This window comes from Pseudophryne corroboree, chromosome 3, assembly GCF_028390025.1.
Source record: "Pseudophryne corroboree isolate aPseCor3 chromosome 3, aPseCor3.hap2, whole genome shotgun sequence".
Taxonomy (NCBI): domain Eukaryota; kingdom Metazoa; phylum Chordata; class Amphibia; order Anura; family Myobatrachidae; genus Pseudophryne; species Pseudophryne corroboree.
Window position 1 is genome coordinate 18,610,381 of NC_086446.1, and position 14,977 is coordinate 18,625,357.

The 14,977-nt window shown below is 43.2% G+C and overlaps 1 protein-coding gene across 1 annotated transcript in view; it reads right to left on the bottom strand.

The window, feature by feature from the left end:
- Positions 1-1,185: 1,185 nt before the first annotated feature.
- The window catches only part of LOC135057463 (nicotinamide N-methyltransferase-like), a 28,653-nt gene continuing 14,861 nt past the window's right edge, over positions 1,186-14,977 (bottom strand). Inside the window, exon 3 of the mRNA XM_063963350.1 lies at positions 1,186-1,606. Within this exon, the coding sequence (XP_063819420.1) occupies positions 1,186-1,606 (421 nt within the window). The remainder of the gene's footprint in view (positions 1,607-14,977) is intronic.

The following is a 14,977-nucleotide window of genomic DNA, read 5'->3' on the forward strand; positions in this document are numbered from 1 at the left end:
ATTGTCAGGAAGATCTGGTGTATTTATGTCTATTTACATCTCAGACTTACAGTAGGGGCTGATCTGAGTCACACACTGCGTCCGCTTCTTTTGGTGTAGTTGTGTCTGTGACTATATGATAATGCGGGTAATAGCCCTTCCCCTGGTGTACAAGCTGCGTCTGACTGTGCCAGGACTGAGACGCTGACCTCCAGCATCTGTAGACACTGTAACACCGCTCAGTACGTCTTTACATGTCACCATCAGTCACATCATAGACACTTACCTCATCCCCATGCTAGGTGCAGAGTTTCTATCTCAGTGTGACCTCCAATGTGAGCATCTAATCGTCTCTATACACAGCCACTTCCCCGACATACAGAAGTGTCCTCATACACCTTTCCTATATCCTGCCATGTATGGCATGGTTTGGCGTGCCATAGAGTCAGAGATTAGCCATGCTTAATTATGCTACTTTATACTTATTCTATTATGGGAAACAACATTTTTTTTTAAATCAATTCACTCGCTGCACATATAAAAAGTTTAGCCGTGGTATGTACAGAAAAGGTGTAAGTGGCCACATATGTACCTGCAACACTTCCGTGACACTCACATACATACCACCCAACATTCTCCATGGTAAAGTAGGGACTCCTTCACCCCAAAAAGGGGACATGTACTTGGTAAAAAGGGGGCATAGCTTTGCAGGAATGATGTGATTGTGATCCATGCCCCCCTGTTTTCAAACCTACACCCCGCACACCCTGCACCCATATAATTATACTTATCTGCTGTCCCAGCACTGGCTGCAGAGCTGCAGAAATCACAGGGAAAGTGTCCGCCGTGACCATTATAATTGTGATTTGCGCAGTAGAGAAATTTTCCCTGGGAACAAGGTGCAGGTGCCAAGTTCTCAGAGACCTGCGTATGCAGAGCAAACTGTGGCACGAAGCCAGAGTCTACTGCACCACTGGAGAGGAGGTGGCCCATAGGGAACCTGTATACAGGCCCCCTCCTCTCTGAAACAACACCTGGGAACACCTAATACATTCTCAATACACTTCTATGTGCATGTGTCAAAGCTACTTCATCTCTGTACAAACACAATCAGGATGTATGCACAGTGCGATATAGACACAGCGCAGTATAAAGAAAATGTGTAACTGCACCTGACACAGCCTGTGACTCAGAATCAGACCCTTATTACTCTCTGTGAGCTGTGATAAATATAATTGCCTCATAGTCAGTAAGGTCACTCACTGCTGTTTTTTTCTGGACTGCACAGTGATCAATAACAAACCCTTCATCAGTGAGAACTTTTCTTACAAATTTCTCATCATATGTGAAGGCATGTACCCTGTCCTGCCCAACCATCATGTAAGTTGTATTTAAAGACCCTATCAATATCAGGGTTCCTTCAGGTTTTAGTAGCTTCACAAATTTTCTGAAATTATTTATAAAATCATCTTGGTCTTTGCTGATGAATTCCAGCATAGATGCACTGATGACACAGTCTGCTGGTGGGAGCACCTCCGGGTCTGTGAGATTCTCATTGTCAGTGTCACATTTCATGATCTTTGTTATTGCCGTCTTCAATGTCATGTGATTGTCCTGACATTGGTCACTGAAACATACAAACACAATAAGGTTCATTGGGATCTAGGACTAGCCATGCCATCACATGAGAAATTGGATGTAGTTTTATATGGAGATTGAACAGGTGGGAAGGTATAATTTAGGAAAGGATTGATTGTTTTCTAGAAGGGTTCCTTGAAAGTGATAGAGATTGGGCATTATTCTACACTTTCAATCAGACACCCCTTTCATCTTTCAGGAGCATTTTATATGGCAGTGGTGGAGAACCGGTGGCCATTGGATACCTCTATCCGGAACACTCAGCTCCTACCTGCTTTATTTTCTGCTTAAATCACAGCTGCAATCAATTATAAAGCAGAGAATAAGACTGAAGATGAGCAGAGCATCAGATTTCTTAATTTCTTATCCTAATACAGTGTAAGTAGTGTATGTGGATCTTAGCGCATTTGTGCCACTTTTGGGTTAGTGGAAGCATTTAGTGGCATGTATAATTATGATTGGCATGTGGGCTGGTGTGAGGGTTCTAGGCACACTAGGCAAAGATTTACATTACTGCCCTAATTCCCCAATACAATCCTTCAAATCATTTCCATAAAACCACACTTGGTTTATAACAATGGGGGCAGAGTCATTTTGCACATACATTTATCAACTCATCCTCACAGCACCCATTAACAAATTTGTCCACAATGTCAGTACCCCCTAATCTTTTGCTACCCAGCACCTACTAATCCATTCACCCTTAGAACTCATTAAGCCCCTCACAGCACAAATGACCTCCTACCCCACACTATCCCAGCACATAGTAATCATTTCACTTCAAGCACTCATTAACCCCCCTCACAGCAAAAAATACCCCCCACCCTTCCCGGCACCTATTTATCCTTTCACAGTGAACGCCTATTAACCCTGTCACCTAGCACTTATTAATCCATTCACCCCATCACTCATTAACTACTCTTCTCACAGAACCAATTAACCTCAATCACACACCAAGAACCCATTAAAGGTTCCCTTACTTGCCTGGTTCTTGCTGCTCAGTCAGCTCCTCATTCTTGTATAGCCTGTTGGGGAGAGTTTGCATAATTGGCTGTGCCAGAGGGAAGGGGAGGAAAGGGGAAAAAAGCCTGTTGTGCTGGCATTTCACCACATGTTGGAATTCCGGTGTCAGCGTTGTAATTGCCGGGATCCTGACAGGTGGTCTTGTAATTGCCTCCCTTTGTGAGGTGACCATAACAGCTTCAGGAGGAATTTCCCACATATAGGGAGATTACTAATTCTGCCTAATATCTACTCAGGAAATGCAGAGAACCTATTTATTTCATTCTGTGTTATAGATGTGATTCAGGAAGAATATAATTTTGGATACTGTCATAGTGAATGGAGAAATGACGAGAATATCATAAAATACATTATAAAATAACAAGTTTGATTTACCTTACCTGCTGAAATTACATAACTACAGTATTTGTATCACTTTAAAGAAATATAGAAACATAGAATGTGACGGCAGATAAAAAAACACACACACACACACACACACACACACACACACACGGGTTCATTTTGGTTGAGAGCCAATTAACCAACTAATATATTTTTTGGGACGTGGGAGAAAACCGGAGCACCCATAGGAAACTCATGCAAGTAAGGGGAGAACATACAAACTCCAAAAAGGACATGGGGGCAATCAAACCCACAACCCACTGCCCAAATTAATTGATTAACAATATCTAATTTGACAGCTGAGGTATGTTATGAACCACAAGATTAGTAGTGTCTTCCATTCAGACCAATTAATTTAAAGTAAAGTACTGCGCTTTTTGTAAACTGCAATACACATATAATAAAGTGGCTGCATGCTCAGCAGTAAACATTGGGAGACCTTTACCTTATAAAATATACCTGTACATTTATCTTAAACATACATATTAAAATACAAAAATAAGGTAACCAATAGACAGGCAGATGGTGGACCTTATGACAAGGGGTTGAATACCCACATAGGGGATAAATTCACACAAAGGAATAGAAAATGGTCTCGGAGGTACACAAGCTTCTCGGAGGTACACAACTAGGCAACAGAAAGAGACAAATTTTCACACATGTGCTAGACCAAAAGAAAGGAATCCTCCAGGGATTACATATGGAAGGGAAGAGAGTAATCTTCAACCCTCCGCGTCTTTTTTAGAGAACCGCAATCAGTTCCACAAGGACAAATTAAGAACAAGGGAGAGATATGAGAACACCCCAAAACAAAATTCAAGGGCAGAGGCCGACGAGGAAGCCAAAAGGAGAAACGTAAAGAGCGTGAGTAAAGGCAATAACTATATAAGCATTTTTAATCTGTCTTCAAAAATATTGGCGCCTGATGAGATTTCTCTGCTGAGTAAGGGCTTCAAATTTTCCCCCTCAGAACCCCCGAATATTTTTTATTTGTACGTAAAATGAAATAGATATATTCGTACTTTATGTAGATAGCGCTTCTTTGCAAAAAGACAAGAAAATAACCCAGGTGAAAATTTTCCCATAGTGCTGGATGCTTCAGATGATCTAGCACTCTCAGTATTACAAGATTTACAACAAGAAAATGGGTCCTTTATAAATAAGGAAAAACTGTATTATGTAAATAATAAGAAACAATTCAAGCTAAAATCACATTTTTATTTCCTATAGGTTTTAGAAGCTGTCAGTTAGAAACCTTCTATAAACCTACTTTAGAAGGCTTCCGACAAATGTGCATGTCCAAACAGAATAAGAAGTGTCACAATCTGACAAAAAAGAAAGATTGGCTCTTAATATACTTGCAAGAGACTCCTCGTTAGTCATAAAGGAGGTGGATAAAGGTGGTGGTTTAGTTATCCAAAATAAAGAAGATTATGTCTCCGAGGCTTTTAGAGAACTGAGAGATAACAATTTTTATAGGCTCTTATTAAATGATATACGCTGCTGCTATATGTCCACTGCTGCAGTATAATAATTATAACAACAACCACAAGTCCCTTACAGTGTTGCTGTGTTGTGCTGCATAAGACCAGTGGTAGTGTCTTGTCTCATCAGTCATTCCAGTCATTCCTGTACCGCATATTGTCTCATATAACTCCCAAAAAATAATGGAGAACAAAAGTTTTGAGGATAAAATAGGGAAAGATCAAGAAGAACCACTTTCTCCTAGTGCTGAAGCTGCTGCAACTAGCCATGACATAGACAATGAAATGCCATCAACGTCGTCTACCAAGGCCGATGCTCAATTTGATAGTATAGGGCATGTAAAATCTAATAAGCCAAAGTTCATTAAAAACAACCAAAAAAAGAAATGTAAATCGTCTGAGGAGAAGCGTAAACATGCCAATATGCCATTTACGACACGGAGTGGCAAGGAACGGCTGAGGCCCTGTCCTATGTTCATGGCTAGTGGTTCAGCTTCACATGACGATGGAAGCCCTCATCCTCCCGCTAGAAAAATTAAAAGAGTTAAGCTGGAAAGAGCATAGAAAAAACTGAGATGGTATCACAAATCCCCAAGGAGAGTCCAAGTGTGTCGGCGGTTGCGATGCCTGACCTTCCCAACACTGGACGGGAAGAGGTGGCTCTTTCCACCATTTGCACGCCCCTGCAAGTGTTGTAAAGAGCACCCACAGTCCAGTTCCTGATATTGAAATTGAAGATGTCACTGTTGAAGTACATCAGGATGAGGATATGGGTGTTGCTGGCACTGAAGAGGAAGTTGACGAGGAGGATTCTGATGGTGATGTGGTTTGTTTAAGTCAGGCACCGAGGGAGACACCTGTTGTCCTATGGATGAAGAAGACCATTGTGATGCCTGGACAAACTACAAAAAAAAAACACCTCTTCGGTGTGGAATTATTTCTCCACAAATCCGGACAACAGGTGTCAAGCCATCTGTTGCCTCTGTCAATCTGTAATAAGTAGGGGTAAGGATGTTAACCACCTAGGAACATCCTCCCTTATATGTCACCTGCTGCGCATTCATCAGAAGTCAGTGTCAAGTTGTGAAACTTTGGATAAGAGCGTAAGCAGTCCACTGACACCTAAATCCCTTCTTCCTCCTGTACCCAAGCTCCTGCAAGCCACACCACCAACTCCCTCAACATCAACTTTCTTCTCAGTCAGGAACGTCCGTAGTCCTGCAGGCCATGTCACTGTCAAGACTGAGGAGTCCTCTCCTTACCGGGATTCCTCCGTAGGATCCTTGAGTGGTACACCTGCTGTTGCTGCCACTGCTGTTGTTGCTGCTGGGAGTCTATCGTCATCCCAGAGGGGAAGTCAGAAGACCACTTGTACTACTTCCAGTAAGCAATTGACTGTCCAACAGTCCTTTGTGAGGAAGATGAAATATGACAGGAGTCATCCTTTTGCAAAGCAGATAACTGAGGCCATGACAGCTATGTTGGTGTTAGAGGTGTGTCTGGTATCCACCATTAGTTTAGTGGGACTTAGAGAATTGTTTGAGGTACTGTGTCCGCGGTATTAAATCCCATCTAGGTTCCACTTCTCTAGGCAGGCGATACCGAGAATGTACACAGATGTCAGAAAAAGAGTCACCAGTGTCCTACAAAATGCGGTTGTATCCAGTGTCCACTTAACCACAGACATGTAGACAAGTGGAGCAGGGCAGACTAAGGACTATATGACTGTAACAGTCCACTGGGTAGATGTATGGGCTCCCGCAGCAACAACAGCAGCGACACCAGTAGTAGCATCTCACAAATGCCAACTCATTCCTAGGCAGGCTACGCTAATTATCACCACTTAAGAGGCACACAGCTGACCACCTCTTACAGAAACTGAGGAACATCATCGCAGAATGGCTTACCTCAATTGGGCTCTCCTGGGGATTTGTGATATCGGACAACGCCACCAATATTGTGCGTGCATTACATCTGGGCAAATTCCAGCATGTCCGATGTTTTGCACATACAATCAATTTGGTGGTGCAGAAGTTTTTGAAAAATGACAGGGGTGTGCAGGAGATGCTGTCGGTGGCCCAAAAAATTGCGGGCCACTTCTGGCATTCTGCCACTGCGTGCCGAAGACTGGAGCACCAGCAAACACTCCTGAACCTGCCCCGCCATCAACTGAAGCAAGAGATGGTATTGAGGTGGAATTCAACACTCTATATGCTTCAGAGGTTGGAGGAGCAGCAAAAGGCCATTCAAGTCTATACATCCACCTCTGATATAGGCAAAGGAGGAGTAATGCACCTGACTCACGCGCAGTGGAGAATGATTTCCATCTTGTGCAAGGTTCTCCAACCCTTCGAACTTGCCACACGTGAAGTCAGCTCAGAAACTGACAGCTTGAGTCAGGTCATTCCCCTCATCAGGCTTTTGCAAAAGCAGCTGGAGAAATTGAAGGAGGGGCTAATACGGAGCGATTCCGCAAAGTATGTGGGACTTGTGGATGGAGCCCTTCTTTCGTTTTGCAAGGATTCAAGGGTGGTCAATCTATTGAAATCAGAGCACTACATTTTGGCCACCGTGCTCGATCCTAGGTTTAAAGCCTACGTTGTATCTCTCTTTCCAGCAGACACTAGTGTGCAGAGGTGCAACGACCTGCTGTTTAGTAAATTGTCAACTCAAGCGGAACGTGACCTGTCAACAGCTCGTCTTTCAATTTCTCCCACCACTGGAGCTGCAAGAAAAAGGATAAGATTTCCTAGCCCACCCGCTGGCGGGGATGCATGGCAGTCAGGAGCGAAAGCGGACATCTGGTCTGGACTGAAGGACCTGCCAATAATTACTGACATGTCTACTGTCACTGCATATGATTCTGTCACCATTGAAAGAATGGTGGAGTATTATATGAGTGACAGCATCCAAGTAGGCATGTCAGTCAGTCCGTATGTAAACTGGCAGGAAAAAGGCAATTTGGAGGCTCCTGCACAAACTGGCTTTATTTTACCTATGTTGCTTCCCCCTCCAGTGTGTACTACGAAAGAGTGTTTAGTGCAGCCGGTAACCTTGTCAGTGTTCGGCGTAGGAGGTTACTTCCACAAAATGTGGAGAAGATGATGTTCATCAAAATGAATGATAAATTCCTCCGGGAAGACCTTTACCAGCAATTGCCTCCAGAAAGTACACAGGGACCTGTGATGGATTCCAGTGGGGATGAATTAATACTCTGCGAGGAGGTGGATGTACACAGTGATAGGGGTGAGGAATCGGAGGATGAGGATGAGGTCGACATCTTGCCTCTGTAGAGCCAGTTTGAGCAAGGAGAGTTTGATTGCTTCTTTTTTGGTGGGGGCCCAAACAAACCAGTCATTTCAGCCACAGTTGTGTGGCAGACCCTATTGCTGAAAAGAGTGGTTTGTTAAAGTGTGCATGTCCTGTTTATACAATATAAGTGTGGGTGGGAGGGCCCAAGGACAATTCCATCTTGCACCTCTTTTTCTTCTTTGCATCATGTGCTGTTCGGGGACTAGTTTTTTAAGTGCCATCCTGTCTGTAACTGCAGTGGCATTCCTAGATGGGCCAGGTGTTTGTGCCGCACACTTGTGTCGCTTAGCTTAGTCATACAGCCACCTCCGTGCAACTTTTAGGCCTGAAAACAATATTGTGAGGTGTTCAGTGTTCAGAATAGACTGGAAATGAGTGGAAATGATTGTTATTGAGGTTAATAATACCATAGGAGCAAAATTACCTCAAAATTCTGTGATTTTAACTGTATTTATGTTTTTTTTTTTAAATCATCCAGATCCAAAACCAAAACACAAAAGGGTGGTTTTGGCAAAACCAAGCCAAAACCAAAACACAAAAGTGGAATTAGAACCAAAACACAACATGAAAAGTGCCCGCCGCACATCTCTAGTCGGAACATTTGCCGTGGGTGCACGGCATGCAAACACTGTCTGACCCCCTCTGCTACTCCTAGAACGGACCACACAGCAGGGCGCAGCAGCACCCACTGCATGGCTCGAGGATCACAGATTACCTAGTTGGTAAGACTTCACCCAGCGTTCGCCCAGACACTCCTCCGTTTCTCCAGCCACTCCTGCGTTTTTCCCAGAAACTGTAGCTTTTTTCACACACACCCATAAAACGTCCAGTTTCCGCCCATAAACACCCACTTCCTGTCAATCACATTACAATCACCAGAACGATGAAAAAGCTGTGAGTAAAATACCTAACTGCATAGCAAATTTACTTGGCGCAGTCGCAGTGCGGACATTGCGCATGTGCAGTAAGCGGAAAATCGCTGCGATGCGAAGAAAAATACTGAGCGAACAACTCGGAATGACCACCATTGTGTATTTGATTGTATTTTCATGATATTCAATTTTAAAGGCATTGTACATATCGGCTTTTTTAAATTAAGTTGGAATTCTTTACCCCACCAGCGCTGCCACTTCTTTCCTGTTTTTTGGCGTTCCTTGTTAAGGGTGTGCCCGCCCTGCCAGTGGTGAGCAGCTTGTTCTGGGATTGATTGGGTAATGTTCCTAGCTCCAGTCTCTGAGCTGTTATTGTGAACTGGAGACAGTTTATCACTTTACTACAGCCTAATTATTAGCTGAGACTCTTGTCTGTAATAGTACTAGTGCTGACTAAGATAGCTTTATAAGTCAATAGGTGATAGGTCACTGTCTCTCTCCTCCACTAAGCTGTGCAAGTGTGATGTGTGGTGCTTATTGCACTCCCTCTCCTGTAGACAGTAATGCCCTTATATGGAGCTCCCAGCCCTGTCTAACAGTCTGTCTCGGCTGTACGGAGATGAGCTGTCCCTTAGGCTTACTCCTCCCTCCGCTGTCAATCTCACCTTTGGTATGTATCTTCTTCAACTGAGTGAATGCCTCCTGGCACTGTGGGGTACACGTAATAGAAATATTCCTGGAATGACCAGAGTTAGGAACCCCTCGAAGAAGTTTAATGATTGGGGCTGCAATTTTGGCAAAGTGTTCAATAAGATGCCTATAATATCCCACAAAGCCTAGAATCCTTCTGACATCTCTGATATTCTGAGAAGTTGTCCAATCCTGCATGACTCTAATTTTTTTCTGGATTAGGAGAGACTCCATCCGCACTCACTACGTGGCCCAGGTAGGAAACTTTTGGCTTGAGAAGGTAGCACTTAGAATGTTTTATCTTTAGCCCATACTTTATTAGCTGCTTGAAAACTTCTCTCAGGTATTGAAGGTGATCCTGGTAGATTTTAGAAAAGTTAATATCATGAAGGTACAATTAGACCATCTCAAAGTTTATGTGTCCTAAGCAATGCTCCATTACTCGCTGGAAGGTTCCTGGAGCATTGCATAACTCAAAGGGCGTACGCTCAAACTCAAATAGCCCCATTGGATAGTAAAGGCAGTCTTTGCTCTATCTTCAAGAGCCATCTAAATCTGCCAGTAGCCACTAGTCAAGTCAAGGGTACAGAAATTTGGGGCTGATTTCAAGGCTCCTTGTGACTCCTCTCTCCGCAGAAATGGAGACCCATCCTTATGTGTGACGTTGTTAAATTAGTGATAATCCACGTAGAATGTTAACTGCACATCCTTTTTTTACCAAGACTACTGGAGCTGCCCCAAGACTATGGCTCTCCCTGATGACCACAGAGGCCTTCATGTCCTCCAGCATTTGCCTTACTGGTTGGTATAGAGCCAGTGCAAGGGGTCGATGCCTCTCTTTAATCGGTACTGCATCTCCTGTGGAAATATGGTGTTGAATGATGGTTACCTTCCCAATATCTGAAGGGTCTTTATTGAAGGCTTTGAACTTTTCCTGGACAACTTGGAGAACTGCTTCTCTCTGTTCAAGTGGGGTATTTTCATTCCCAATCTGTTTGGTCTTCCACCATGCTTCTGTTTCTTGGTTTGAATCAGGCTTTGTCATCAAACTACACTGATTTGCACTGAAACTGGGGTCAATAATGTCTTGAAAAGTATTTTTTTAACTGTTTAGCAACTGAGCAGTTATGAAATAACCGAATATGGTGTTTATGAGGATTCAGAATTCGGGACTCGTCCATTTTCCACTTGAACTAGTGATCTCACAACAGCTATGTCATCCTGAAAATGAATCTCATTGGGCTCCACTATTGCTTTGTAACTGGTGCCCCGGGGTCCACAATGGGCCTTGCCCCACACAATTGTTTTGGAATTAGGTTGTAAAATCACAGGTCGGTAATCTGCTACCCGTACTTTTCCTATCTCTCCCTCCTGATTGGCAAATCTCTGGTGCACCTGAAGGATTTTTATTGTGCATTGCAATGCTCATTGCTCCGTAGTTCTCTTCTTGGTAAATGCATTTTCAGCGCCCCTATCACTTCATCGGAAAAACAATATTGAAGGATGTTCATCCCTATTATAACCGGGGTAGCATTGACATCATCTTATTTAGTAATGATACATCCTTGCTTAGGCAGCTGAATGTTGCCAATTTGAATATCAGATTCCCAGTATCCATGGAAAGATATTCCCATTCCATTACTGGCAATTAACTGTAACCATGTTAGCGGTGGTTCAGCTCCCCAATACTTCAGGTAAGTCTTTAACTATAGAGTGGTGACCTGGGACCCAGTATCAAGCATGGCTGGTATTTCTATGCCATTCAATAAGATGTTTATAATTGGACAATATCTCATATAATGTTGCCACCACCCTTCTGGTGTCGGGTCTATTTTTACTGGTTCTCCCGAGGGTTGTCCTCCATTCCCAGGGCAGGGGAGTTTAAAGAATTGGCTTGGCCACAATTCCTCTCGATGTGTCCGCTTCGGTTGCACTGACAGCAGATTGGGCACCCCTGTGAATCAAATCTGTCAGTGGGTCGATGCCTCATTGTACGTGGAGGAGTCAACCAGTCAGTGTTCAGTCTCCTTCGCTCCGGCTGTCGCCTGGCCTCTCGAGGTTCCATGGCTTGTCTAGCAAAATTATTTAAATCCTTAAACATTTCTGCCATACCAGCACTTAGTTTCTCTACTCGCCCCATCAATGTTTGTAGCGAATCAGGGAATGGCTCCTGGGCTCCTTGAGAAATTACTTCTTTTGTTCTTGGAGAATTTCCGTTGCGCAATTCCTGAAAGCCTGGCATCTCAGGGAAGGTTTCTTCGCTACTCTGGGGAGAGCCCATCAATTTAATTGCTGCCTCTTTGGAAAAAGCTTGCCAGGTTCTCCGAATCATAGCTTCGGATGGGTCCACGTTTATCTTGACCTTTAATAGGATTAACTGAGACTGGCCAATCGGACTTAATCCCCTGCTGTATTGTTCTCTGTATTGTATTGCAGCTGAGAACAATAGATGGAGGGTTTATGCTAATAAATCATGTTGTGCCTAGGCGCAGAAAACTAGTCAAGATAACCGTGGACCCATCTGTAGCTAAAACACACCACCTCCATGTTTGATGACTTTTCACATTATGAGAAAAGGCAAGAGGAAGAGGACAGTGTCAGAAGGTGATTAAAAATGAGAGAGGCGCACGCAATCAGGAACAACACACAGGCTTTCACCTCCACTCCTATATTGGTGTGGAACAAAAAGGACTTTAACCAAGCAAATATATAATTACCACATTACTGGACAAAATGAAAAACTCCTACTCCATTTTCAGGGATTACGATAATCTCGGATTCAAATAGACTTGTGTATACCACAGGATCAGGATTGGATATAATTCCCCTCCACTGAGTCTGGAGACTTATTTTGTGAAAATCTTGTGGGTTTCTTTTTTTCCATTTTTTAATTGCATTTTTATTTACATATTTTGTGGCAGATGCCTTATGTAAATTTTTCACAGCTCCCAGTTACACGTTTGTGAGCATACCTGTGTGTCCGAGTTACACGCATGTGAGCATACCTGTGTGTCCGAATTACACGCATGTGAGCATACCTGTGTGTCCGAGTTACACGCATGTGAGCATACCTGTGTGTCTTGTTTATTTCATTCCTATTTTTTTTTAAAGCAGCCCATTAGATGTGTTATCATCCCCTCGTGAGCACATACAGCAGCCCCGGATCAGGCGAGTTGAGTTTGAGTGGGTTCGGTACAGTACTAAGCAGGACTGTGCAGTGAATATTTGTTATTAAGTCCCTGCCGTAGTGGAGCTTACCACTCTACAGTCCAAACTCATTTCATATTACAAGTAGGACTGTGGGAGGAAGCAATGTTAACCTCTGTGCCACCAGCATGCCTCATCCTGGCAAGCCAGACAGCTTCCTGGCTGTAAGCCACCATGAGACTCCATACTGTACCCTTATTCAGTAACTGTGCCTCACAGGAGATCACTGAAACTCTGTTCTTCTAACACTCCGATAACCCTATGCAGCCCTTACATTGTACAATTATTAAGGAGTAAACATTTACAAAATAAAGGAAAAGAACCCTGTACAACAAATGTGCACCTTGTAAATAATCCCAAAATGTGGAAAATTAATAAATCAAATTAAAGGTTGACTAACTGGAGCAATTAATTTGAGTCCCTAATATGAAATAATTGAGAAGAACCTCTCTTTAATGCTGGGTACACAGTGCACACTAGAAGATATATCTACTAGAGATGAGTGGGTTCAGACAGGGCACTGCTGAAATTATATGGGAGACATAGACATACAGTAGGTGTGTTTGGAAAATCTAGTTTTATCTGGCAGTTGCCAGAGAAAATGAAGTAGGAGATGTTGCCATTTCACGTTACACTGGATTATGATTCTGTCTCTTCTGAGTCTAACTGACTTTGGCCATAAATGTGGTCTCTCCCCACTTTATTGGAAAACACTTTGTCAAACTTGGAATTTCCATTTCCACCTCTGCGGCTCTATATATTCACAAATCTGTTGTGATGTTGAAGCTTGTTTCATATTCTGCATAAGGCTTTAATTTAAACTTTAAACCAAGGATCAAGTACAGCAGCACCCCTATATGGCAGTGCCTCTGAATTTATACAGCAGATAGGCAGCACCCCTATATTTTTACAGCTTACCGGACTGGGCCACAGCATTCCTTTATTTTTGAAGCACCCCTATATTTTTACAACATACAGGACATGAGGGGGTATGGTCACACAAGACTAGGGGACTGGCTACATGACAATAGGGCATGGCCCCATTATGCCACACACTGTCATGCCCCTTACACATTATGCCAAACACTGTTATGCCCATTACACATTATGCCACACACCGTAATGCCCATTAAACATTATGCCACACATTGTAATGCCTTACATATTTTACTACACACCATAATGCCTATTACATATTATGCCACACACAGTTATGCCGCTGACATCATTTTATGTCCCACACACAAAAATGCCCCTTATACATTATGCCCCTGCTGTGGGCTGGTGGTACTGAATACCACCACCTTATTTTTAAATGTTACTCCGTACCACCTTTCTTTCAGCACTGCACACTCCTGTCCACTGTCACTAATGTTCGAGGGGAACTCTATGCATTTGTAGATATTAATAAATATACCACAACAACACATAAGACAAATATATGAGTACAAATAAGACATTCCACAGTGAATATGAAAAGGGAAAGTGTTCTTTTGGTGGGGTACCACATATTTTCCTGACTGTCTCCTCCATAGCTGCCTCATTTAGAGATCCATATATTAACATTATTTTTACAAAAATAATGTGAAAAGGGGTATTTTCTGTTTTCACGCCCTTTCACATTATTTTAGTATCACCTGATTTTATTAAAGGGCATTTAGAGCAGTTTTCATGAAAAACTAGTCCAAACCCTTTAATTCGCTTTTTTTTAGTAACCCACATCGCATTCCCCATACTTATAATGGAAAATGCGATGTGGCCAAATTTACTAATAAAAAACTTCCAAAAATACCACATTGTGCCCTCTGATAATTTTGCCACCCCAGACTGGCGAGATCACAGGGCAGCACTGTGATAAGCAGTCATTTGCCCAGCTTTCTCTACCCCTGTCGGCAGGGGAAGCACATGCGCTGCAGGACATCGGGGTATTTTTTATGAAAAATACCCTGATGATGCTGCGGATTGTCATTGCAGAGACAGAGCTTGCTCACAAGCTGTGTCCCTACATGTGATAATTGATACATCCCTGCCATGTCATCAATTATTGCAGTGTGAGTTTGGGTGATTTTATCACATGACATCCACATCCAACGATGCATCTGGTGATAAATAGGCCCTTTAGCCTACCTGCATATAACCTCAATTTCCCCCCACCCAGAGCTGTCTCTCATTACCCCTCTATAGCTCTCAGTTTCAGTCAGTTCCTTCCATATAACACTGAGCCCCTTGCAGCACTCACTGACCCCACAGCTCACCCACCGTCCCCCTCCCCCACAGTTCACTTACTGACCGCACAGCTCACCCACCGTCCCCCTCCCCCACAGTTCACTTACTGACAGCACAGCACACACTGGCCTCACTGTACCAACAACAGCACTCACTGTCCCC